The following is a 24018-nucleotide window of genomic DNA, read 5'->3' as shown; positions in this document are numbered from 1 at the left end:
CAAGTTTCAAGTTTTATTGTCATGTACAGATAAACAGTGTAGCCACATTTATCCATAATGAAATTCTTTGGCTCGTGCTCCTCAGCTTTACATGAGCATATAGAGAGTGTGCAGTTATATTGAGAAGAAAATAACAGAAAATAGCAGTGGTAGTAATAAAATAATAATAATAATAATAACAATAAAAAGAAGAAGTATTAAAAAGTATTAAATATTAGAGAATTTAGTTGGTATTTACAAGTTTGTGCAAGAGTATCTCAGGTTGTACAAAGTTGTGCAATAAGCATTTAAGTAGCATTTGTTGAAGTGACAGTGTGCAGAGTCCTGTAACTGTACAGAGTGTGTAGTGGTGTGTATGGAATGTCAGCAGTTCAAAGGTCTGATGGCTTGTGGGTAAAAACTGTCTCTGTGTCTGGTAGTGCGGGTCTGGATGCTCCTGAACCGCCTGCCGGACAGCAGGAGTGTGAAAAGTCTGTGGCTGGGATCAGAGAGGATCTGCTGTGTCTTCCTCATGCAGCACTGTCTGCACAGATCCTGCATGGCTGGCAGTTCAGTCCTGGTGATGCGCTGATCTCACCGCCCTCTGCAGAGCTCTGCGGTCCAGAGCGTTACAGCTGCTGTACCAGGTGGTGATGCAGCCAGTCAGAATACTCTCAATGGTGCATCGATAGAAGTTTGTAAGTATTCTGAGGTTCATGACGAATCTTCTCAGGCGCCGCAGGAGGAAGAGCCGCTATCTTGCTGCTTTTGTGATCACACCAACATGGTGTGAGCAGCTCAGATCCTCGCTGATGTTGATGCCCAGGAATCTGAAGCAGCTGACTCTCTCCACCTCTGCTCCTTCGATGTGGATGGGGGTGTGGGCTCCTCTCTGCAGTCTCCTGTAATCCACGATGAGCTCCTTGGTTTTGCTGACGTTAAGCAGCAGGTTGTTGTCGCGGCACCGTGATGTCAGGGCTCTCGCCTCCGCCCTGTATGCCGTCTCATCTCCATCAGAAATGCAGCCGATGATGGTGGTGTCGTCTGCAAATTTGATGATGGTGTTGGAGCTGTGTGTTGCTGTACAGTCGTGGGTGAACAGGGTGTACAGCAGGGGGCTGAGCACACATCCCTGGGGGGCACCTGTGCTGAGTGTGAGTGTGGATGAGGTGATGTCTGTCAGGAAGTCCAGGATCCAGCTGCACAGGGAGGAGCTAAAGTTCAGGTCACGGAGTTTCATAACGAGTCTGGATGGTATGATGGTGTTGAAGGCGGAGCTATAGTCTATGAACAGCATCCGCACATATGTGTTTTTCTGGTCCAGGTGAGAGAGGGCAGCGTGAAGTGTTACTGCTACTGCATCGTCTGTAGATCTGTTGGGCCTGTAGGCAAACTGGAGCGGATCAAGTGAAGCAGGGAGTGATGATGTGATGTGAGCTTTGACTATGCGCTCAAAGCACTTCATGGCAATGGAGGTGAGTGCTACTGGGCGACAGTCATTAGGCAGCTCACATTAGTTTTCTTACGGACAGGGATGATGGTGGTCCTCTTAAAACATTTTGGGACAGCAGACTGGAGCAGGGAAAGGTTAAAAGCGCACCATCCGCTCCGAGCTCCCTGACCTGCACTCAATCTACAACAGGCGGTGCTGGACCAAGGCCAGGAAGATCGTGAAGGACCTCAGCCATCCCAACAACGGACTGTTCTCTCTGTTGAGGTCAGGAAAGCGATTCCGCTCCCTGAAGACCAACACAGAGAGACTGAGGAGGAGCTTCTTCCCGCAGGCGATACGGTCTCTCAATCACACCACCACACAGTACTGACCCACACATATAGTTCTTACACACACACTGGACATTCTGGACATTGTTTTTCACTTCATCACTTAATCACTTTAAGCATATTTGCACTGCACAGGACACTAAATAATGTGGATTGCACAACACTGGTCACTATATTCTTCATTTCCAGTTAATACTTGTACAGCTGCTGTTATTGTGTGTATATATATATATATATATATATATATATATATATATATATATATATATATATATATATATATATATAAGTTTGTACAACAGCCCGCGGTACGGCGTCATTGATGCATTTATGAATAAAGTCTGTTACATACTCAGCATAATTGTTGATGTTGTTGTCAGCAGCAGTCTGGAAGACTTCCCAGTCTGTGATGCTGAAGCAGTGACGCAGGGCGCTGTCTGTTTGGTCGGTCCAGCGTTGAACTGAATGCGTCATGGGCTGGTCACTTTTCAGCTTCTGCCTATAGGCTGGCAACAGCAGAACCGAGGAGTGATCTGATTTGCCGAAGGCCGGTCGGGGGCGGGCTTTGCAGGCATGTGCGTATGGAGTGTAAACATGGTCTAAGATGTTATCACCACGTGTTGGAAAGTTTACGTGCTGGTAAAACTTCGGCAGAACTTTCTTCATGTTGGCTGTACAGCGGTACAGAATACTGCTGTAAACTCCCTGGGCAGATAAAAGATCTGATCATAAGGTGTTCAAAATCAGGAGAGCACCCCGACGAAACTATCTGTACATCAGTGCACCACCGTTTGTTGGTCATTACGCACACACCACCTCCCCCTTCTGTCCTGGTGGTGAATGGAGAGCTCCTCAGACTTTGCAGTTCTTACTGTCCCTTTGGAAAGTTATCCTGGCCCTTAGTTCATCCAGTTTGTTTTCCAAGGACTGGACCTTAGCTAGAAGAATGCTGGGAAGCAGGGTGCAATGTTGTCTTTTCCTCAGCCTGACCAGAATCCCGGCTCTTTTTCCCCTTTTTCTCCAGTGTTTCTTCTGCCCAGGTAGCCAAGGTGAGTCACCACCATTCACAAAAAAGTTTGTGAAGGTCCGGATTGCGAGTTTTGTCGAATGTCCAGGAGAGTTTGTCTGCCGTAGGCGATAAAAGCATCACAGGTTGAAAATAAACTAAGAAATAACATAACTAGCATAAGAAAAATGCAGAGTTGAGGAGGACAGCGAGCGACGGCAGCCATCCTCACTGGCGCCATCTGCAAAGTTTGATCTGAATTAAGAAGCAGAAAGTTAGCGGCCATCCATGTCTTTATGTCTTTAAGACATTCCTGCAGTTTAACTCATTGGTGTGTGTTATCTGGCTTCATGGACAGATAGAGCTGGGTGTCATCGGCATAGCAGTGAAAATGTATGCTATGTCTTCTAATGATGCTGCCTAAGGGAAGCATGTATAATGTAAACAGAATTGGTCCTAGCACTGAACCCTGTGGAACTCCATAATTAACCTCAGTGTGTGAAGAGGACTCTCCATTTACATGCACAAACTGGAGTCTATTAGATAGATATGATACAAACCACTGCAGCACAGTACCTGTAACACCTACAGCATGTTCTAATCGCTCTAATAGGATATTATGGTCAACAGTATCAAACGCTGCACTGAGGTCTAGCAGGACAAGCACAGAGATGAGTCCACTGTCAGAGGCCATAAGAAGATCATTTGTAACCTTCACTAAAGCTGTTTCTGTGCTGTGATGAGCTCTGAAACCTGACTGAAACTCTTCAAATAAGCCATTCCTCTGCAGATGATCTGTTAGCTGTTTGACAACTACTCTTTCAAGGATGTTTGATATAAAGGAAGGTTGGAGATTGGCCTATAATTAGCTAAGACTGCTGGGTCTAGAGATGCTTTTTGAGTAAAGGTTTAACTACAGCCAGCTTGAAGACCTGTGGTACATAGCTGATTATTAGAGATAGGTTGACAGGATGAGCTCATACTGTTTAGGTGGTGCTGATTGGCTGTTGTTTCCCTCATCACTTCCTGTTGAAGGAGTTGGTTGTGGCTGTGTTTCTCCTTCTGTTTAGCGAGCTCCACCTGCACTGCCGACAGACACCTGGCACACACACACACACACACACACACACGGTTTAACGTGTTTCTACCAATCACATGTCTCCGAGCACTCAGACGGGTCGTACCTGTCAGCGTGCTTCCGCCTGGCCTCCAGGTGTTTACATTGCTCTTGCAGGCTCCTCCTCTCTTCCCTCCTCCTGCTTAGCTCCTCCTGCACATAAACCATAGACCATCATGAGCATCCACCCATCGTCTGACCTGTTCAGGGTCAGCTGACCCAGAGTGAGGTATCAGCTCCTCTTCCTCCTCACACATCAGCACACTATGGTGCTCCCTGACCTGCAGCTCTGTTTGCTGCCGGCTTTTCTCTCGGAGACACGACTCGGCCTCTCTCCTGCGGGACTCCACTTTCTGTGTCAGCTCGGCAAGCTCCTCCCTCTTCCTGTCCACCACGCCCTCCAGTTCGTGCAGCTCATCCCTCGCTCCCTCCACCTCGTCCCTCTTCAGCTGATTGGTTTAAAGAGTCACATGGTCACTCACTTCCTGATCTCAAAACAAAAAGCACAAATATTCAAAATAAAGCAGAGCGACTGTGTTTCTGTTATAACCCGGGATCCTCCGTCAGCTGCGCCGGCCCGTCTCCATCAGGACGGGGTCCAAACTCTGGGACAGGTACAGGTGTGACCTCACCTGAGTGCTGAGAGAGTCCAAATGCCCCTGAGCCTCCACACAGTCAGACAGCAGGTCAGCAAGTCTGCACACACAGCTGAAGTTTATATGGAGACACCTGACAAAATAAAACAGCCACCTCTTCACAGTAAAAACTTCCTGTCTCCTTCACAGTAAAAGCCTCCTTACGTGTCTCTGGCAGTTTGTATTTCCCTGTCGAGCTGTTGGAGCTCCTCCTCTCTGCTCCTCAGCTCCTCCTCCACCTGCCTGAGCATCTGCCCTTCCTCCTCCCTCATCCTCCTCAGCTGCTCCACCTCTTCCTGCAGCTCCCTGTGTGATGAAGATGGTGGCGATGATGAAAATATCCACCCTGATCTCTGAGGTCATGGTTGGAGCCAGGACACTTTACCTGGCACGCTGTTTGTCCTCCCCTCTGAGCCGCAGCGCAGCGGCGTCTCGCTGAGCTTCGCTGGCCTGGAGGACATACGAGGACGGAGCGGGAAGGGTCGAGGTTAGAGCGGCGAGCGCGTCATCAGTTATTAAAGAAACTGATCCAAGCTCATGTTTTTCTCTCTTTTTAGTCGTTTTGGTGATTGACCGTAAAATTATTAATGAATAGTTTTGTCAATAAAACTGATCTAAAAAGATTCAGTCTCAGGGTGACGAGACGCTGAGCCTGGATCTGCTGGACGTTTCCTCCTGTTAAAAGGAGTTCGTCCTCCCCACAGTCACCAAGTGCTGCTCACAGAGAATTGTGTGATTGTTGAGCTTTTTCTGTAATATTGTGGGTTCGCCAGAGTATAACACACCACCATATGTGTGAGTGTGTGTGTGTGAGTGAGTGTGTGTGTGTGTGTGAGTGTGTGTGTGTGTGTGTGTGTGTGTGTGTGTGTGTGTGTGTGTGTGTGTGTGAGTGAGTGAGTGAGTGTGTGTGTGTGTATACCTGGACTCTGCTGGTGTGTATGCAGCTCTGAGCCTCCAGCAGTTTCCTGTCGGCCTCTCGCAGCTCCGCTCGTCTCTTCAGCAGAGTTTTCTCCACACACTCCACCTCATCACACAGCTTCATGACACTCCTGCGCGCGCACACACACACACACACACACACACACACACACACACACACACACACACACACACACACACACACACACACACAATCAAATAACCTGAATGAGTTTTGGTAACAGCCTGTAAAAATCAGAAACCTCAGCAGAGGTGAAAATCCTGATTTCTCTGTATTTATTCGTTAATAATTTTGATGTTCACATCTTTGATTAATTGTTTCATCACTGACATCTTCCTGAGGTCCAGGATTCATTTCTGAGCCCAACACTTTGAACTTTTTAAAACTCCACCAAGCCGATGAGGATAAGATTCAAACCCACGATTAGCAGGCCATCGCCTTAACCACTCGGCCACCTCGTCCCTGCATGAGCGTGTCCCTGTGGGGGACACAGCAGGACTTCATGTAGACATAATGAGTCCATCTGCTGGATCGTCCTTTCTGCTGTCGGGGCTTCAGCTCCTCTCAGCGTTGATCCTAAACCCTGATCCCAGAGCAGTGTGTATCCATGTCTGTGTCTGTGTGTGTGTTACCTGTGTTGTCTCAGTGTGTGTCGCAGCTCTCTGGTTTCCAGTTGTAGCCTCTTCTTCTCTGCTTCACTGTGATCACACACACACCTGCCTCCCTGCAGACACACACACACACTGTTATCAGTTCAGTATCAGACAGGTGTGAGGTTTGAAGCAGCTGAGCTACATTTAAATTTATTTTGATGATTTTAAACACGTCATCAGACTGAAGCGATTCTGTGGATTCACTTACACCCTCCAACCTAAAGAGGGCGACAGTGCACTTCAGCACAAGCTGTCACCCATATGTAACCTTCTGATTGCACACCAGCTCAAACGTTTCAGCACTGACAGCGAATCAGACAGGAAGAGGTCTACACTGCACGCCTATCACCACCTCACACGTCCTTACTGTCGTCTTCCCCACAGAGCTCTTTGTTTAGTTTACAGTGATCTGTGATGTCATGAGTAGCACTGTGCAGGAAGACTCACACTGAGTGCAGCATGCACAAACCACCGTCCCCCATCCTCAGCACCGGTCCCAGTCCTGGTTCCACTCCTGCTTCTCACCCGGTCCAGCTTTTGCCTACGAGCCTTGGATGGCTCGGCCTTGGGGGATCGCAGGTCCTGGTCCCAGTGAGCGTCTCCGTCCAGCTCGTCCACAGATTCCTGAGAGGAAGTCAAACACAGCAGGCCTCCTTCTAAGCGATTAAAGGTATTCACGGAAAATCTCAGAGTCTAAAAACGGCGTAAAAACCTCAAAAGATGAAACAAAACCAAACAGAAGGTGAGAAAACCTGACGACAGCCGGACTGTCGTGTAATAACAGCACCCCCTGGAGGTTTGTTAGTTATATCACATATAAAAATGTTCCATTGTAGACTGTGTGTGTGTGTGTGTGTGTGTGTGTGTGTGTGTGTGTGAGTGTGTGTGTGTGTGTGTGTGTACCTGTGTGTGCAGCAGCTGGTTCAGCGCTCTCAGCAGTTCGATGGTGAATTTCAGCTGTTCCACAGTCAGCTGATCGGTGTTGTGCGTGGACCTGCTGAGCTGCCGTAACTTCCTGTTGAGGTGGCCGAGGCTCCTCTGGTGGGCGTCGCTCTGTGAGCGCAGCTGGGGCACAGAACAGGAAGTGTCAGAATGAGATTAGAGATCGTCTGACGCAATTTTGTTTTAGGGTCATGTGTTTGTTCACCTGCAGCAGTTTAAATAAAGATCATCCAAAGATCATCCTGATGATGACCTCAAACAGACCGAGTGGAAACTCATTTACAGACAAAGGTGGATTTCAAAATAAAAGTCTTTCATCATCTGCAGAAATGAAAAAAATAACCTGGTTATGACGAATGACGCCATAAATAAAAACTCTGCGTCAAGACGTTCAAGGAGGAAACAGATCAGACAACTGCAAGCTAATTGTTGTCTGCTCTAACAAAGCCAGCATCACCCAGGAGTCAGGACATCCTGAAGCTCATAACTCTGAACCACCCTGACAAGGATGGGAGTCAAACCCACGTGTGCAGAGCACAAAGGACTGGCGGTTCATTGGCTTCAGCTCTCAGCCACCTCCTCCATGCCGCAAGGCGGGCTGAGATGGGCTGCTGACTGAGTGCTGAGCCTGCGGGCTGTTAGCGCAGATGTTGCAGTGCTCTCGAGCCGGTGGGTGATAGATGGACTCTACATGTCTTATATTTCACGCTGCAGCCTTGTTGTTGAAACAGTGATGAAGTTTGTGCTGCAGCTGCAGAAGATCACAGGAAACTCGCACTCTTGCAGCTCTGCAGCGTCGTGGACTCGAGACTCTCGGGTAGCGTTTGGAGGACACGGCAGGTGTGGATGGGCAGCTGCACACATTCGAAGACACTCACGGTGCTGCTGAACCCGACTGCCAACGGCTCCTTGAGGAAAGCTCTGCAGCTGGACAGGATATCTCCGGTCTGCCGGAGCAGGCGGGCATCGAGCACACTACCATCTGAGATCAGACTCAGCATGAGGTGAAGCCAGAGTCCCTGTACCAGGTGGCCGAGAGGTTAAGGCGATTGACTGCTAATCCATTGTGCTCTTTACCAAATGGACCATCCCAGCCTTGCCATATTGGTCTAGTTGATTCACCTTTACTTTTATTGTTTATTTTCTTTTATTTTCACTTGCTACACACGAGACAGACATGACTGGGGAAAAGAAAGGGGGGGAAAGAAAAACAGCGGAGAAGAGGGACGGGGATAAAGGGCAAAAACAACAAAACAAACAGACAAAAGATACAAATATCAATCACCTGGATCACCTGTTGAGAAAGAAAAAAGAAAACAAGCAAAGAAAAAAAAGAGCAATAGAATAAACAACATCACGATGATCTATGTGAATATGACAGTAGATACTAAATATTAAACATTATTGTGCAGCACGTAAGATCGACAGCGCACAGTGTGCTTTGAGGTAGGAGCCAAAAAGGGTGTAGTTTGTGTGTGTGAGCACCCGTGTGTACACCTGTGAGCATGGACGCGCTTGTTTTAAAAGGTTCCTTCATGTAATGATCTGCTAGAGGGTGTGGGGGGGCCACAGCTCCGTCCTCCAGGGCATGAAGCAGGTATGGAGGAGATCAAGACTCCAGGCATCCAGAGGCCCTCAGAACACAAGAGACCAAGGAAGACCAACAGAGGGGCAGCCGCGTCACTGTCCCAGAAAGAGCTGAGGAGAGTCCCAGATGAGAGGTCACTCAGCAGCCGCTGAGCAGAAGCCAGGGGGGGTTGCAGTGACCTGCCCGTGAGCTCCGCCGGCAGCCAGCTGCGCCAGAGTGACCGAGCCCCAGGCCGAGAGGCCGAGGGGACCCCACCTCCGAAGTGGCCCGAGCGAGCCCCAGGCTCCAGGCCCCGATAAGCAGCCACCAAGGAGTGAGCCGGTGTGTACCTGGGCGCCCATCCCCGGACACAAAGAACCACCAACGCACCGATGTCTGAGGGCATCTGGAAGTGGTGGGGGGAGATAGGCCTCCATACCTTAGAGGGCCTGAGATGTCCCCAGAGAGGTGGCGTCTGATACCCGACCTGACATATAGACACAGACATACAGGCACACACAGATACAAACATCCATGCCCCCCCCGCCAAAAAAATAAACGTGAGAGTCGTCAGCTGATGTCTTGATGTTGGAAGGAGCTGTTTTTGTGATACCCACCAGACTGTTCTGCAGGAGTCTGTGCCTGCTCTGACTCCTCTGCACCTCCTCCTCTGGCTCCTCAAAGGGCCCCACCTGGTCCCGGTCCGGCCGGGCTTCCGGCCGGGCCTGCGGTCTGCTCATGTGTTCCTGGCTGTGCCTGTGAGCCATGGTGGTCCTGGTCTGCTGGATGGTCCCAGAGCACTGATGCCAGCATCTGGGCAGTGTGAGGTTAGGCCTGACGGGACGAGAAGTCAGAGGTCAGAGGTCAGCTAGAGGAATTCATATAAAAAGCACACGAACAGCCGAGGTGGGCTGGATTTGGATCAGAACTGTGAGCTGATAACGAAAACACGCTCACATCTTTAGATTTATTGCAGCTTTTATTTCACAATCACAACACATGGAAGTTTTTATTTATATGAACTCTTTTTGTAGTTTTATTTAGACATCATTTATTCACTTTATAGTTAGCTACGTGGCTTCTTAAATTTCATTAGACAATTATTTATGATTTATTACTATTTCTGGATGCATCGTCAATCATCCAGGTAAGAAAAATCCCCCAAAGTTGAATGAGTTGCTGTTAACCACGCCCCTTTCTTCCTCCTGTCTCACCGTGGTCATGTGACCCGCCCACTCTCACGTCGCAGTGAGCTGACAGCATCATCCACGCCTCGCTGCGAGGATCAAAAGACACAAAAATCAGGACTGAAGACTCTATTGTTTTTATTCCAGAGTTTATTTTTATATTTCTGACTTGATTTAATTTTTTATTTCCTTCTCCGACGTCCTTTCTTTATGACTTATTTCTACGCAATGTTGTTTTCCTCAGCAGGATGCAGACACACTGATGTCTCCATGCTGAACTCTATAAAACTCACTCAAGCCGACGAGGATGGGATTCGAACCCACGCATGCAGAGCACAATGGATTAGCAGTCCATCGCCTTAACCACTCGGCCACCTCGCCTGTGTGAAGCCTGATCGCGCACACACTCAGCGTACTGTGAGTATGAAACAGCTCAGAGCGCTGTCTGAGACACGTGACATGAGGCTGACGTCCAAATCTGAACTGCAGACATCGTGTTTGATGCTCCAGGATCAGCTGGAGAGGACGATCCAGCAGATGGACTCATTATGTCTTCATGAAGTCATGCTGTGTCCTCCACAGAGACACGCTTGCGCAGGGACGATGTGGCCAAGTGGTTAAGGCGATGGACTGCTAAGCCCATCGTCGTCGATTCAAATCCCATTCTCGTCGACTTGGTTAAGTTTTAAGGAGTTCAGCATAAAGACACATAAAGTGTGTCTGCAGCCTGCTGACGGTCTTTCAACACCTCGTCATCCTCCGTCTTCTCTTCTTTATCTCCCCCAATTCTTGCCTTTCTGCGCTCCTGGGGTTGTGTCCACTTCTTTGTTCTGCTCAACTTCGGGTTTCAGCCTCAAAGCCTGGATCCTGCCTGGGCCTCGAGCTTGCCTGAAGCTGGGCTGTTTGTAGCAAGCACAGGGATGCATCATTTTGGGTCCACATCTCTCTAGTCTCAGACTGCAGCCCCACGAAGCCATTGTAATCAAACTTTTTGAGGTACAAATGTATTCGTAAAGCTGATGCTGATGAAAACAAGGTTGTGTAGAAATTGGCTGCAGCGGTCCTCACAGCGAGGCATGGATGATGCTGTTAGCTCACTGCGGTGTGAGCAGGTCACATGACCACGGTGACAAAGCAGGAAGAAAGGGGCGTGGTCAGGAGCAACTCACTCCAGAGGAACAAACACTGACCTGCTCGCCTCAGGCCGGGATTCATCTTCCTGCCGCTCCTCCGCTGGACCTGAGAACTGAGCCGGAAGTCTGTGGACGTCTTCCTGCAGACAGACGAGAGCCCTGCTTCACCTCTGTGTCTGATCTGTGGGCATCATCAGTATTACCAATATCTGATCAATACGAGCCCACGTCCAGTTACATCAGAGCAGGACTGGAGACAAGACAAGACTGTGTGTGTGTGTGAGTGTGTGAGTAAATGCTTGTTTGTGTTCAATTGTCAGACTCAGACTGATGTTGTTGTGTTGTTGGGGAGGTTACCTGATGAAGCGTGCAGGCTCACCTGTCTGTAAAAGCATGTATGAAACACACCTGAGCTCTGGGCTGATTTAATGAAGACGTGATCACAGGTCACATGACTCAGAGGCTGTTTAGGCTGAAATCCTGCTGCTCTGCTCTGAGTGACCTGCAGACATTCACGTACCTGTCCCAGTGGCACCTTCTGGCTTAGCTCCTCCCTCAGTTGCTGAAGCTCCACCTCCAGCTGTGCCTGGTGTCTGCTGCTTTGCACTTGTCTCTCCCTGAGAGCCTGCACCTCCATCCTGAGTGCAAACAGCTCCCCCTGCTGGACAGACATGCTCTGAAACACAGACAGACCCTCAGGCAGTCAGGTGGGCGTGTTAAACAGTGACACCTGCAAAATAACACACTCACCTGTGTGTGAGACCTGGCTAAGTCCTCCAGCTGTCTGCAGTGCCTCTGAGCATCCTCCAGGTGGCGCTGCAGACTCAGATTTTCAGCCTGCAGAGTGTGTACCTGCTGCTGAGAGCAATGAGCCTGAAACACACACACACACTCTTCATTTACCAGATTCATCAGTAATTAGACTGCACATGTTCATGACCGCAGGAGGTAAAAATGAAGCCAGGGTGGAAAACCTGCGTTATCTCTGATGGCCACCAGATGGCGACACTTCCTGTTCTATAGAAGTATGAGAAACCAGCCTTCTGAACTCTGACCTCTGCCAACAGTTTGATACAAAGTCAAATTCATTCTTTACATTTTGATCATGTGACTTCAATCTGCATGCTGATTGGCTAATGACTTCTAGTTACTCGTCTTTTTAGTCAGATCCGCCCCTCCACATCACATCTGCTAGTTTGCAACCAAGATGGCGCTGGAGGAAACGTTAACCTGAGGGCTTCAGAAACCAGTGAGCCACGTGACGGCGTCAGCCTCGCTTCCTCGTGAGCATGCTTTTATTCAACGCAGCTCTTGGGTGAATAAGCCAGCAGAGGGCGTGCTGTGGGTGCAGCTGGGCCATCGACCATTAAGTAAGCATATGGATCGGCGGCACAGCAGGGGGCTCTGACACTGTCCTCTGTGAACGGACGCAGTGGACCATTTTGTATTAGCGTTCTGCCAATGTGTGCTGATTGGTGGGTTAGGACAGGATGCCATCCTTCGATGGCGCTCGTCAGACAGACATCAGGAGGTTGTGGTGGCTGCAGGTGATGCTACCAGGGGGCAGCTGCTCGCCTCACACCCCAAATCAAAGTGGAAGGTACCGTAAAGTGTCTTGATGCATTCTCAATCATCCAGGTAAGCAAATAAAATCCAAAAGTTGATTCTGTTCATCTGGACGTAGCGTTTTGTGGGAGAAACGTTTCGTCATCATCCAGGTGACTTCTTCAGTCTCAGCTGACTGCAGGTCTCCAATCTTATAAACAGTACATTTGCATAATGACTGAAACCAGCCCAGTGAAGGAACAATGGGCTGGGAGGTCAGTTCATTCATCATGATTATGCAAATTCTCATGACCATTGAACAACAACCACTGATCAAAACCCGCTGATCAATAACCACTGATCAATGTCCATGAGTACCTTTCACAGAGAGTTGGGGAATGGCTGCAATCACAGCATTGTAAGATGGTGACAGATGTACCCTTAGGCCCCCTCCTCGATTCAGAGATGGTCTTTGCCTTTTCACGTAAATGGCCTCCTTGACTCCGCCCTCAAACCAGCGTTCCTCCCTGTCCAGGATGTTACATCCTCATCATTGAAAGAGTGTCCACTGGCCTGTAGGTGTAAATAGACTGCAGAGTCCTGGCCTGACGAGGTGGCTCTTCTGTTTTGTGCCATCCTCTTAGTCAGAGGTTGTTTGGTTTCCCCGATGTATAAATCCTGCCAATCCTCCTGCACTTAACAGCGTACACTATGTTACTCTGTTTGTGTCGGGGGACCCGATCCTTGGGGTGGACCAGTTTTTGGCGCAGCGTGTTTTGGGGTTTAAAAGCCACAGAGACCTGGTGTTTAGAAAAAATGTGTCTCAGCTGCTCTGATACTCCTGACACGTACGGGATCACTACAGGTTTTCACTTGGGCAGCGGTTGTCCTTCTCTCCTGGATCAGCTGGAGCTTTCTTTAGGTGTCTTTCCAGCTTTGACAAAAGTCCAGCTGGGATTACCACATTTACTCAGGGCCTTCTTGATGTTCTTCTGCCTCCCTGGCTGCTGTGTCTGTGGGGATGGTGTTCGCTCTGTGTAGCGTGCTGATGACGCCCAGTTTGTGCTCCAGTGGATGATAAGAGTCAAACCTTAAATACTGATCTGTATGTGTAGGTTTACGGTACACATCAGCTTTTAGATGTCCCCCATTACTGATGGAAATCTCACAGTCTAAGAAGGCTAACCTGCCACTGTTCATATCCTCCCTGGTGAATTTGATGTGTCGGTCCACTGAGTTAATGTGATCCGTGAAATGTGGTACGTCCTGAGATTTGATTTTCACCCAGGTGTCATCCACATATCTGAACCAATGAATTGGTGGTGTTCCAGGGTAGGATAGTAAAGCGCTGTTTTCAATTCAATTCAATTCAATTCAATTTTATTTATACAGCGCCAAATCACAACAACAGTCGCCTCAAGGTGCTTTATATTGTACAGTAGACCCTACAATAATAGATACAGAGAAAAACCCAACAATCATATGACCCACTATAAGCAAGCACTTTGGCGACAGTCGGAAGGAAAAACTCCCTTTTAACAGGAAGAAACCTCCGGCAGAACCAGGCTTAGGGAGGGGCGGGGCCATCTGCTGTGATTGGTTGGGGTGAGAGAAGGAAGACAGGATAAAGACATGCTGTGGAAGAGAGACAGAGATTAATAACAGAAATGATTCAATGCAGACTGGAAAGGAAAAACTCAGTGCATCATGGGAATCCCCAGCAGCCTACGTCTATTGCAGCATAACTAAGGGAGGACTCAGGGTCACCTGGTGCAACTGGCCTCGTGCTGGCCCATGTGTGGGCCACCTCTGGAAAACCAGATGTGTAAGTTGTTTGCAGCCACAGGCCAGTTGTAGACACACTGCTGGCCCTGTGCTGGCCAGAACAGTTTCAGCTCTGGCCCCAGATGTCAGCCTAATGTGTGCCTTAATAAAGCCATGTAATAACAACATGTGCCCGAACATAATAGTGCAAAAGTAACATGACGAAACTCTGTTCAGAAACTGAATGGACTGATTCTTATATGCACTTTTCTACTCTCCCAGATTACTCAAAGTGCTCTATACAACATGCCACATTCACACACTTTCTCTAAACTGAATGCTTCCTAATTACATTCATACACATTCACACTCTTCACTGGAAGAGCCAGGGATTGAACCACTAACCTCCTGAGCAACAGCCACCCGGTGGTAAACATGAGTAAACCGTCACTAGGTTTTGGATAAAGTGTACACTCACAAACCTGTCAAACCTGCATTTTGAAACGTTGGCTACCATAGCAGTATAGTATTGCAACATGATATTTGGATCTTCTAACTAAAATAGGAAAACAGGAACATAAATAGTGCCATCATTGCCAGACCTGGCCCACATCTGGTTGACATACACCCTGCCATAACACCAGTCAGTCAGAAGTGCCAGCTTGATGCCGGATCCAGGCTAGACCTGTTTTCTATGAGCCTGGGCCACATACACCAAACCACAATCGGGCCAGATGTGGCATGCCATCACATAAACAGTGCCATCTACGCCAGGCCTGGCCCATATCTGGATGACATACCACTTACAATGCCAGAAGTCAGCCAGCAGTGCCGGCTTGACACCAGATCTGTGCCAGACCTGTGTGCTATGTGGGTAGTACTGACCCTTGTATGTGAAACAGGTGGAATGAAGACACAGTTCAAACACACTTGGTCGATGCTGAGAGTGGTCCTGTTGCTAAAGTTGGGGTCATCCTGTAATCTCTTACGAACTATCTCCAACGCTTCCGTGACTGGGATGGTGAAGAGAGATGTAATGTCGTACGAGACCATGGTTATATCTGCCTCCATAATGACATCTCCCACCTTCTCAACGAAACCCACCAACGGGTTGAGGATCGAAGCCAGAAACTTGGAGATGTTATAGGTGACCGAGGTGATCATACAGACAATCGGTCTTAAAGGTGCACCCTGTTTGGGTATCTTCGGTAAACCATACAGGCTTGGTGTAGCTTCCCCTGGGTGTAGCCTGTGGTATGATGTCCGGTCGATAGCATTGTCCTGTTCTAACTGCTTCAGACAGTCTATCAGCCTCTTCCTGTCGCCACTTCCTGGGTCTCGTTTCAGGGGCTCATAAGTATTTTCATCCCTGAGCAGTGACAAAATCTTCTCATGATAGTCTTTCTGGTTTAGCAATACTGTGCACCGACCCTTGTCTGCCGGAAAGATGATAATGTTGTTGTCATCACTAAGTGATGTGAGTGCCTTCCTCTCCTCCATGGTGATGTTGGATGCTGGGGGCTTTGCATTGTTGAGACAGGCCGAAACCTTCGTCCATAGTTGCTCTGCTTTCACTTCTGCAATATTGTTGTTACGAATTGCTGTTCCTGTGGCTGTGATCAGTTCCACTGGCGGGATTTGTCTCAGTGTGACAGCAAAATTCAACCCTTTAGCGTGGATGTTTTTCTCTGTTTGGGTGAGCTGTCTGTCAGACAAATTCTTCACCCACTTGTCCACATCCTCGGTGTCGCATCCTTCTCTCTTCTGGCCGCTGAGGACACTCCGTATTTTGCGGTGGTTTCCGACGTACAACAAGTAAGTCAAACTTCGTTTGTTGCCTGGTCTTAGACTTCTTGTGCTGTGCTAGACGAGCCTTCTCAGTAAAGTCAAAGAGTCAAAGAAGTTAAGAGTATTCTCATCTAGAAGCATTGTCAGTCTCGGTCAGATACGCTCCTCTTGAGATTTTAGCACGTTGATGGTAAAATTTGTTTGCCTCGCCTGTTCATTAAGCAGCTGATGCTGTGCCTTCTGGAGGATTTTTGTGGCCCGGAAGCCTTTAACTGAAGAGCTCATTTGCAGACTTTTAGGAGTAATCCTGTTCTGTCGGCATCTGAGGCTGAATCTCAGGTGGTTCCTGTAATCCGCCATCCGCTGTTTGCTCATACTGACGTACAAGCTTTAGGCAGTCCTTGCTAAAGTGGGTTAAAATGTCTTGATGCATCCTCAGTCATCCAGGTAACTAAATCTCCAAAAGTTGATTCTGTTCATCTGGACGTAGCGTTTTCAGTGGGAGTAACGTTTCGTCACTCATCCAGGTGATTTCTCCCACTGAAAACGCTACGTCAAGATGAACAGAATCAACTTTTTGGAGTACCGTAAAGTGGCTTGTGGTGCTGTGAAGTGATGCTCACAGGAAGATATTTCACTACAATACAATCCTGTAAAACATCTACAAGTGGCGCTGCATCAGCAACTCGAGCCCTCCCATCAAACCTTCCAAAGGAAAAACAGAGCCCCGCCCATTCTGGACGAGGTGGAGAACGCCACCTACGGACTGGAGCTCTCTCGCTCCGAAGTCCCGAACACAAACATTATCATTACTAGGATGATGCCAGCGATAGACAATAATCACGGCGTTTCCCCGGTTCATCAGGTGTGTTTGTACCTGCTCCCTGAGTCCTCGCAGGTACTCCTGAAGTCCAGAGATCACCTCCTCCAGCTCCCTCTGCAGGGCCTCGTTAGCCAGAATCTGACCTGAGGACGAGAACCAGGGTCCATTTATTAACCGGATACCAATCAGAGGGCTCCAGTCAGAGTGCCGCTCTCTCATTGGTCTGATTTCTCCTCACCGTCGGTCAGCTGCTGCTCCAGCTCTTTGATCTCCTGTGTCTCTGCGGCGATGCGTGACAGCAGGTTGTCAAGGCGACCCTCAAGCTCACTCTGCATCCTGCTCATCCTGCAACAGCTCAGTGGTCACATGGGCCTGAGAGGGAAAGATGGCAGCCAATCAGAATGTTGATTTGCAACACACACACACACACACACACACACACACACACACACACACACACAGACACACACACACAGACACACAGACACACACACACACACACACACACACACACACACACACACACACACACACACAGACATACACACACACACAGACACACACACACACAGGTGTGTGATGTCACCTGACTCTGATTATCACTGAATCTGTATTAAAACGTAAAAGTTTCAAAATAAAAAACTGTTGATCACGACCATGTCTAATTTTCACAATAAAAGATCCAGGACAAATATATTGACTTTAAAAAAAATAATTGCTTCAAAATAAAACTTTTAGCCAAGCTGACTTTATTTATAAAGCACTTTAAAAACAGCTATCACTAACCAAAGTGCTGAACATGAGAAAAAATATAAACACTAAAAATAAAAATACAATAACATTAAACACTGTAGAGCACCGACATCAGAAAGACAATAAAACCCAAATAAAATGAACATTTCTGTGCTGGGTTAAAAGCCAAAGCATGCAGGTGGGTCTTCAGACCAGATTTAAAAACATGGAGTGAGGAGGCCTTTCTAATCTGTAATCAGTGCATTCCACAATTTGGGAGCCACAACTGATGTGTCCTCGGCATGTCCGACAACATCTGGTCAGCTGATCCAAGAGACTCAGAGGGGGTGTGCAGGTGCAGCAGCTCAGAGAGGCGGTGTGGGGGAGACTTTTAAGGGTTTAAAAACAAATTGTAAAAGAATTTTAAAATGAACTCTAAAATGCACAGACAGCCAGTGTATTGAGGATAAAACAGGAGTAATATGCTCACCTCTCCACATACCAGTTAAAAGCTGTGCGGCTGCATTTTATACCAGCTGAATACGTGACAAGGATGACTGACTAACACCAAAGTACAACGAGTTACAATAATCCAGCCGAGTTGTAATAAAAGCATGGAGTACCGTTCTAAAAACCTCCTTTGACAACATGGGTTTTATTTTGGCGAGCTGAAAAAAGCTGCTCCTCTCACCTGACTGTCAAACCTTAACCTCCTAGGACCTGCGTCCACATATGTGGACATCACATTTTGGGTCATTTGGACCAAAATACTCAATTTTGCTCTACAAGGGCCTGATATCCACTTACGAGGACATTATGCTGCTACTGTTCTATCGAAATTTTAAACGAATATCCTCATATGTGGCTCTTATTTTTCTTAGAAACAAAAATTAGGTAAAAAAAAAAAGGTCCCAATCAGCCCAAATATTAAAGAGAAATTAAAAATGCATGCTGTGGAAGAGTTCGGGTCTTAGGAGGTTAAACACTGTCCATCTAAAACCCAAATTGGTGACAGCGAGCTTTCCGTACGGTGCCAGAGGGTCCACAGGAAAGGACCGACCAGTGACACCCGGCCCTAAAGAACAAACCTCTGTTTTTGTGAAAAGTTTTATAATTAAGAGACAACCAAGCTTTCACTTTCTCAAGACAGTTATTTTGCACCTGGAATAGTCATTTTTCTTTTTTAGGTGCATATAAACCTTTGTATCATCTGTATATAAATGGAAAATAATTTTGTGCCCTCTAAAGATAGAGCAAAGCCAAGGGAGAAAAGCAGAGGTCCAAGTATTGATCCCTGTGGTGCCCCACATGAGACTAAGCTGAGGAGACTGACACAAAACGTTCCCTCAGCTAGGAAAGACCTAGACCAGGGGTCGGCAACCCGCGGCTCCGGAGCCGCACGCAGCTCTTTAGTCTTTATTTTGCGGCTCCGGGTAATTTGGGAAAATAAATTAGAAGTATTTAGCTGAAGTGTATTTTATTTGTGTTTAGTTCTTTTTTTAACTTGTAGTTCTAAATTGGAAGATTATTGTGATTTTGAAATATAAAAATAAAATTATATCTTATTATTTTTTTCATGGCTCAAAATAAGCGTCACACTCGTGGAAGCCGGTGTACCCGCCGAAACGCTGTGCATTTACCGAGACTTTCGACCCCAGCCAGGCCAGTTATGGATCTTCGGATCCACATTATGTCAGCAGCTGTTCTCCACCGTGAACTATGTTAAAAACAAACACCGCTCACGCCTCACAGACGACAGCTTACAGTCCTGCGTAAAGATGAAAGTGACTTCGTACAGCCCCGATCTGCAGACGCTGTGCGCAGAGGTTCAGGAGCAGAAGTCCCGTTGTAAACATATCACGGCAGACCCGACGATGTTTGCATGAACACGCTTTTCAGCATCTCTTTATTGACCACTTTTCACACACGGTTGCTGTACGCACACAGCCCGACACATACCAACACAACAGCATAGAGAGACTTTATATAGACTTTAAGGCGGCGAGGCGTGATTGCGGGTGCTGCTCAGGTGCGTCCGCCTCCCATGCTGCAGCGCTGCAGACCACGCCCCGCCACACACATTAACCTGGTAAAATACATATTTAGGCAGAATTTTGCAAATATCTATTTTTCATCTTTTAGCAGCATAGTGCTTTTTTTCCCAATTACTTTTTAAAAGTCAGGTCAAGGCTCCAAAAGCCCAAAGGCGATATAAGGCTGGCAGCTCACAACAGTTTTTGTTTGCTGGATCATTTTATTTCAGCTTTCCTTTTGTTATATTTCTTTAAGAGTTCAAAATGTGTTAATTACATAAATAAAATGTAATTTTCTCTGTAGCACTTCATGGATTTCATAAGCAGCACACCTTAGTTGCTCTGTGGATTCTTTTAAAAAGCAGTTAAAAACTTTTCTGTTCAAACAAGCCTTTTGTTGATCTACGTATTTTATATTCTTTACATTATTTACATTTGATCTTTTACATTGTGTATAATGTCTGTTGATTGTATTGTTTATTTTAATATTTGTACAGCGCTTTGTGACTGCCTGTCTGTGAAAAGCGCTTAATGAATAAACTTTACTTACTTACTTTAGTTGTTCACACAAAGCATAAAGGTAAAAAAAACAATATATGCAGTGTTATCTTCATTTTAGATGTCACAAAGTATTTGCGGCTCCCAGTGTTTTCTTTTGCGTGGAATCCAGGTCCAAGTGGCTCTTTGGGTGTTAAAGGTTGCAGACCCCTGGGCTAGACCACTGCACAGTGTTCCAAGTGAGATAGTAAAATACTGTATCCACCGTGTCCAAGTTCAGTCTAGGAGAACCGAGACCACATGATCACCCACACCTGTCATTAACAAGTCTTCTGTGCTATCCAGAGAGAGAGAAAGGAAGCGTGGACATAAAGTTTGATCAAACAGACGGATCCACGTTAGCTTTAGTTTTACAAAGTCAAACTCGAATGGTCAATAATATTTATATGATCTGCTGTCGCGGCTCTGTGGAGGACATCCTGTGGAGGATGAGCTAACTCCCCTGCAGCTCTGCTTCGACCCCGCACCTCCTCCTCCCCACCCTGTCCTGCCTGACACGCCCTCCTCAGAGTTTCCTCATGTGGGGGAAGAAAAGAAGCTGACAGTCTTCAGTTTGTTCCACACATATTTAATACCAAGTATGAGTTTCCTGTGGAGGTAAAGCAGGCTGTCTACTATTGAGAAGGTTGGTAGCTCAATTCCTCTGCATATTAAAGTATCTGAAGTGCAGGTGTCCCCCAATACACCTGTGTTTGCTTCAGAAGCATCGAGGTGAATGAAGCTCAGAGTAAAACCTGCTGAAGCTGAGCACCAGGTGTAGTCCTGGGCTCAGACTTAGATAGGAAGCTTCACAGGACGCTGTGTGGTGACGACAGTAACATCAGTCATGCCTCTGATCCAAGGAAGTCTGGGAGCTCTGAAGGATTCAGACGTGGTGAAATCTTTGTCTCCTGTCCACAGATGTTTCTGTGAGTCAGAAACACCGGTTTGTTTCCTCTGCAGTGCATCATGGGACATCACAGATACCCTGTTCTGAGTATAAGGACGAGTTGTTGTTGTACTTACTGCTCTCAGATCAGTCTGGTCTGTCCTCCACGGGAGCTGCTGACCTCCTCTTCCTCCCGCTTCTCCTCTTCGTCTCTGTCACTTCACAGTAACCATATCTGCTCCTGTTTCCTCCGTTACAAACTCCTCTTCCTCTCCTCCTCTTTGAATCAACACAGGAAATCTTCCTCCCAGCCAATCACAGTCCACCTCTGTCCAACAGGGACCAGGAAAAGCTCAGTGAGCCCCACCCCTGAGATGAAACCCCTGAGGGGGAGGGGCTTTTTAAAGAGACGGCGACCTGCAGCTCTGAGTCTGTACAAGATACATAAATAAACACATGAATAAAACCTCCATGTAACTTTATAAAGTTAGTAAACTCAAACTGAATTCCACCTTAAAGAACATTTAATAAAAAAATATCAGCGGCTGTCACTGCTGAGCTCACGGAGCAGAGAGGGTTAAAGATCTGAGTCCTGCTGCTGCTCACAGGCTGTTAGAGGAGCTCCTCCTCCTCCTCCCCAGAAGAGTCCTGCAGGAGGAGGCCCTTCCTTTAAGGGAAGGGTCTCCTCTGCTCATGTGCTCTACTCCTGATGATAACAGGGGCACACTCAGAAGCAGGGTTTCTGCTAACGTTTTGATCTCAGGTCAGTGCTAATACTCCTGGTGAGTCTCTGTCGTTATCCAAAGACCTCCCCTGTGCTCTGAGCCACACACACCAACATGTTGGCAGAAACATGAAGGCTACCAGCAGCTCTGGAGATGGAGCTCACCCTGAGGAGCACGAGGCCCAGGAGGAGGTGAAGGCCTCAGGGGAGCTCTGGCTGCAGGAGCGTGCTGGGAAACAGAATTCAGCTCGACCCCTACTCCACACACAGCACTCCACATCCCAAAGCAAACACACTGAGGTCTGCTGGAGCCGTGACACCAGCTGACTGCTCTACTCATATCACTGATATCATGAGATCAGCTAGGGCAGTGGTTCTTAACCTGGGTTCGATCAAACCCTAGGGGTTCGGTGAGTTGGTCTCAGGGGTTCGGCAGAGCCTCCGCTGTGACATGCACGGCTCATTTTGTGCACCAGTAAAAAACATATCCATGTCTTGAATTTGAAAAAAATCATATTTTATTTTTCACTAAAGAGGGGTTCAGTGAATGCGCATATGAAACTGGTGGGGTTCGGTACCTCCAACAAGGTTAAGAACCACTGAGCTAGGGTAATGCATCATCACTGTCTGAGCTGACAGCTGCATGCTGACCTGTGCTCTGCTGTCCTCCTGCAGGGGGCGTGGTAACCCCATGTAAGTGAGGTCTGAGCCCTCCTGGGTCTGCAGACAGGAGCAGGACACCTGCAGACAGGCTGTTTCAAAGAAGAACTCGGGGGGTAGTCACCTGTGTGTCCATCATCAAAGTGAAACGAGTGACCGTCACTGGAAACCAGCCAGACTTCACTCACTGGTTTCTGAGAGTTCTGAATCTTTAGAGTTTTTGCCAACATGCTGGCTTTCAGAGCCAGAAGTGACCAGAAGCTGTCAGGCTACGTTCTCGCCCCCACCCGAGTGGTGGGTGGAGACAGAAAGACAGAGATTGAGGATACGACCAACAGAAATGAGTTAGAGATGTGGTGAGGAGCCTCGGCAGGGCTGGGGCAGGTGCAGAGGTTCCTGTTAAAAGGGAGTTTTTCTTTCCCACTGTCGCCAAGTGCTTGCTTATATGTGATTGTTTGGGTTTCTCTGTATGATTACAGGGTCTTTACCTTACAGTATAAAGCACGTTTAGAAGGCTGCTGTTAATTGTTTGTTAATGTTAAATTAACAAACACAATCAAGTTAGTGATTTTCTTTTCTTTTCTTTTTTCCCCCGCCTGTCCCGTTTGGTTCTTTTGCCATCAGAATTATTGTCTAAAGGCAAAGAACCAACGGATTTACTTTACCAAATGGACCATCCCAGCCTTGCCGTATTGGTCTATTTGCTTTTATTGTTTATTTTATTTTCACTTGCTCCACACGAGACAGACATGACTGGGGGAAAGAAAAGGGAGAAAGGAAGAGGGAAAGAAAAACAGCGAAGAAGAGGGACGGGGATAAAGGGCAAAAAACAAAAACCAACAAAACAAACAGACAAAAAATACATCTATCAATCACCTGGATCATCTGTTGAGAAAGAAAAAAGAGAAAACAAGCAAAAAAAAAGAGAGCAATATAATAAACAACATCATCGCGATGATCTATGTGAATAAAACAGTAAATACTAAATATGAAACATTATTGTGCAGCACGTAAGATCGACAGCGCACAGTGTTCTTCGAGGTAGGAGCCAAAAAGGGTGTAGTTTGTGTGTGTGAGCACCCGTGTGTACACCTGTGAGCATGGACGCGCTTGTTTTTAAAAGGTTCCTTCATGTAATGATCTGCTAGAGCATGTGGGGGGGGGCAAAGATGAGGGGTCGCTCAGCAGCCGCAGGGCAGAAGCCGGGGGGGGTTGCAGTGACGTGCCCGTGAGCTCCACCGGCAGCCAGCTGTGCCAGAGTGACCGAGCCCCAGGCTCCAGGCCCCGACAAGCAGCCACCAGGAGTGAGCCGGTGTGTACCTGGGCGCCCATCCCCGGACACAAAGAACCACCAACGCACCGATGTCTGAGGGCGTCTGCCACCGGCAGGGGAAGTGGTGGGGGGAGATAGGCCTCCATACCTTAGACGGCCTGAGATGTCCCCAGAGAGGTGGCGTCTGATACCCAACCTGACATATAGACACAGACATACAGGCACACACAGATACAAACATCCATTCCCACCCTCATGCTCTCATATGCACTTACTCAACACTCACCCAACGTGGAGACAGACATAGAG

At 47.6% G+C, this 24018-nt stretch overlaps 1 protein-coding gene and 1 non-coding gene across 6 annotated transcripts; both read right to left on the bottom strand.

Annotated features, from left to right (window-relative positions):
* Nucleotides 1-21357, bottom strand: LOC146376937 (uncharacterized). Of its 5 annotated transcripts, none has more exons than XM_084945892.1 (19): nt 21190-21357; nt 17100-17233; nt 16916-17004; nt 11692-11814; nt 11462-11617; nt 10999-11081; nt 9239-9455; nt 7016-7177; nt 6560-6736; nt 6092-6183; nt 5439-5568; nt 4905-4969; nt 4685-4825; nt 4517-4592; nt 4166-4333; nt 3952-4037; nt 3751-3866; nt 2114-3022; nt 1-1718 (listed from the first exon to the last, which is right to left on the bottom strand). In XM_084945892.1, exons 2-18 carry the CDS (start codon nt 17203-17205, stop codon nt 2826-2828), a joined length of 2184 nt encoding a protein of 727 aa, XP_084802018.1. In that variant the 5' UTR covers nt 17206-17233; nt 21190-21357; the 3' UTR covers nt 1-1718; nt 2114-2825. The 5 variants fall into 5 exon arrangements, with proteins under 5 accessions (XP_084802018.1, XP_084802023.1, XP_084802019.1 ...); XM_084945897.1 differs by having other exon boundaries at nt 2114-2886; XM_084945893.1 differs by having other exon boundaries at nt 4517-4580.
* trnas-gcu (transfer RNA serine (anticodon GCU)) lies at nt 10108-10189 on the bottom strand. The gene has a single exon. It is a non-coding gene; the product is annotated as a tRNA-Ser (tRNA).
* Nucleotides 21358-24018: the final 2661 nt, after the last annotated feature.

Source organism: Perissodus microlepis, chromosome 12 (genome assembly GCF_051167445.1).
Source record: "Perissodus microlepis isolate ML-2025 ecotype Zambia chromosome 12, ASM5116744v1, whole genome shotgun sequence".
Taxonomy (NCBI): domain Eukaryota; kingdom Metazoa; phylum Chordata; class Actinopteri; order Cichliformes; family Cichlidae; genus Perissodus; species Perissodus microlepis.
Note: the sequence above shows the minus strand (reverse complement) of the source record. Positions and strands in the feature narration are given on the sequence as shown.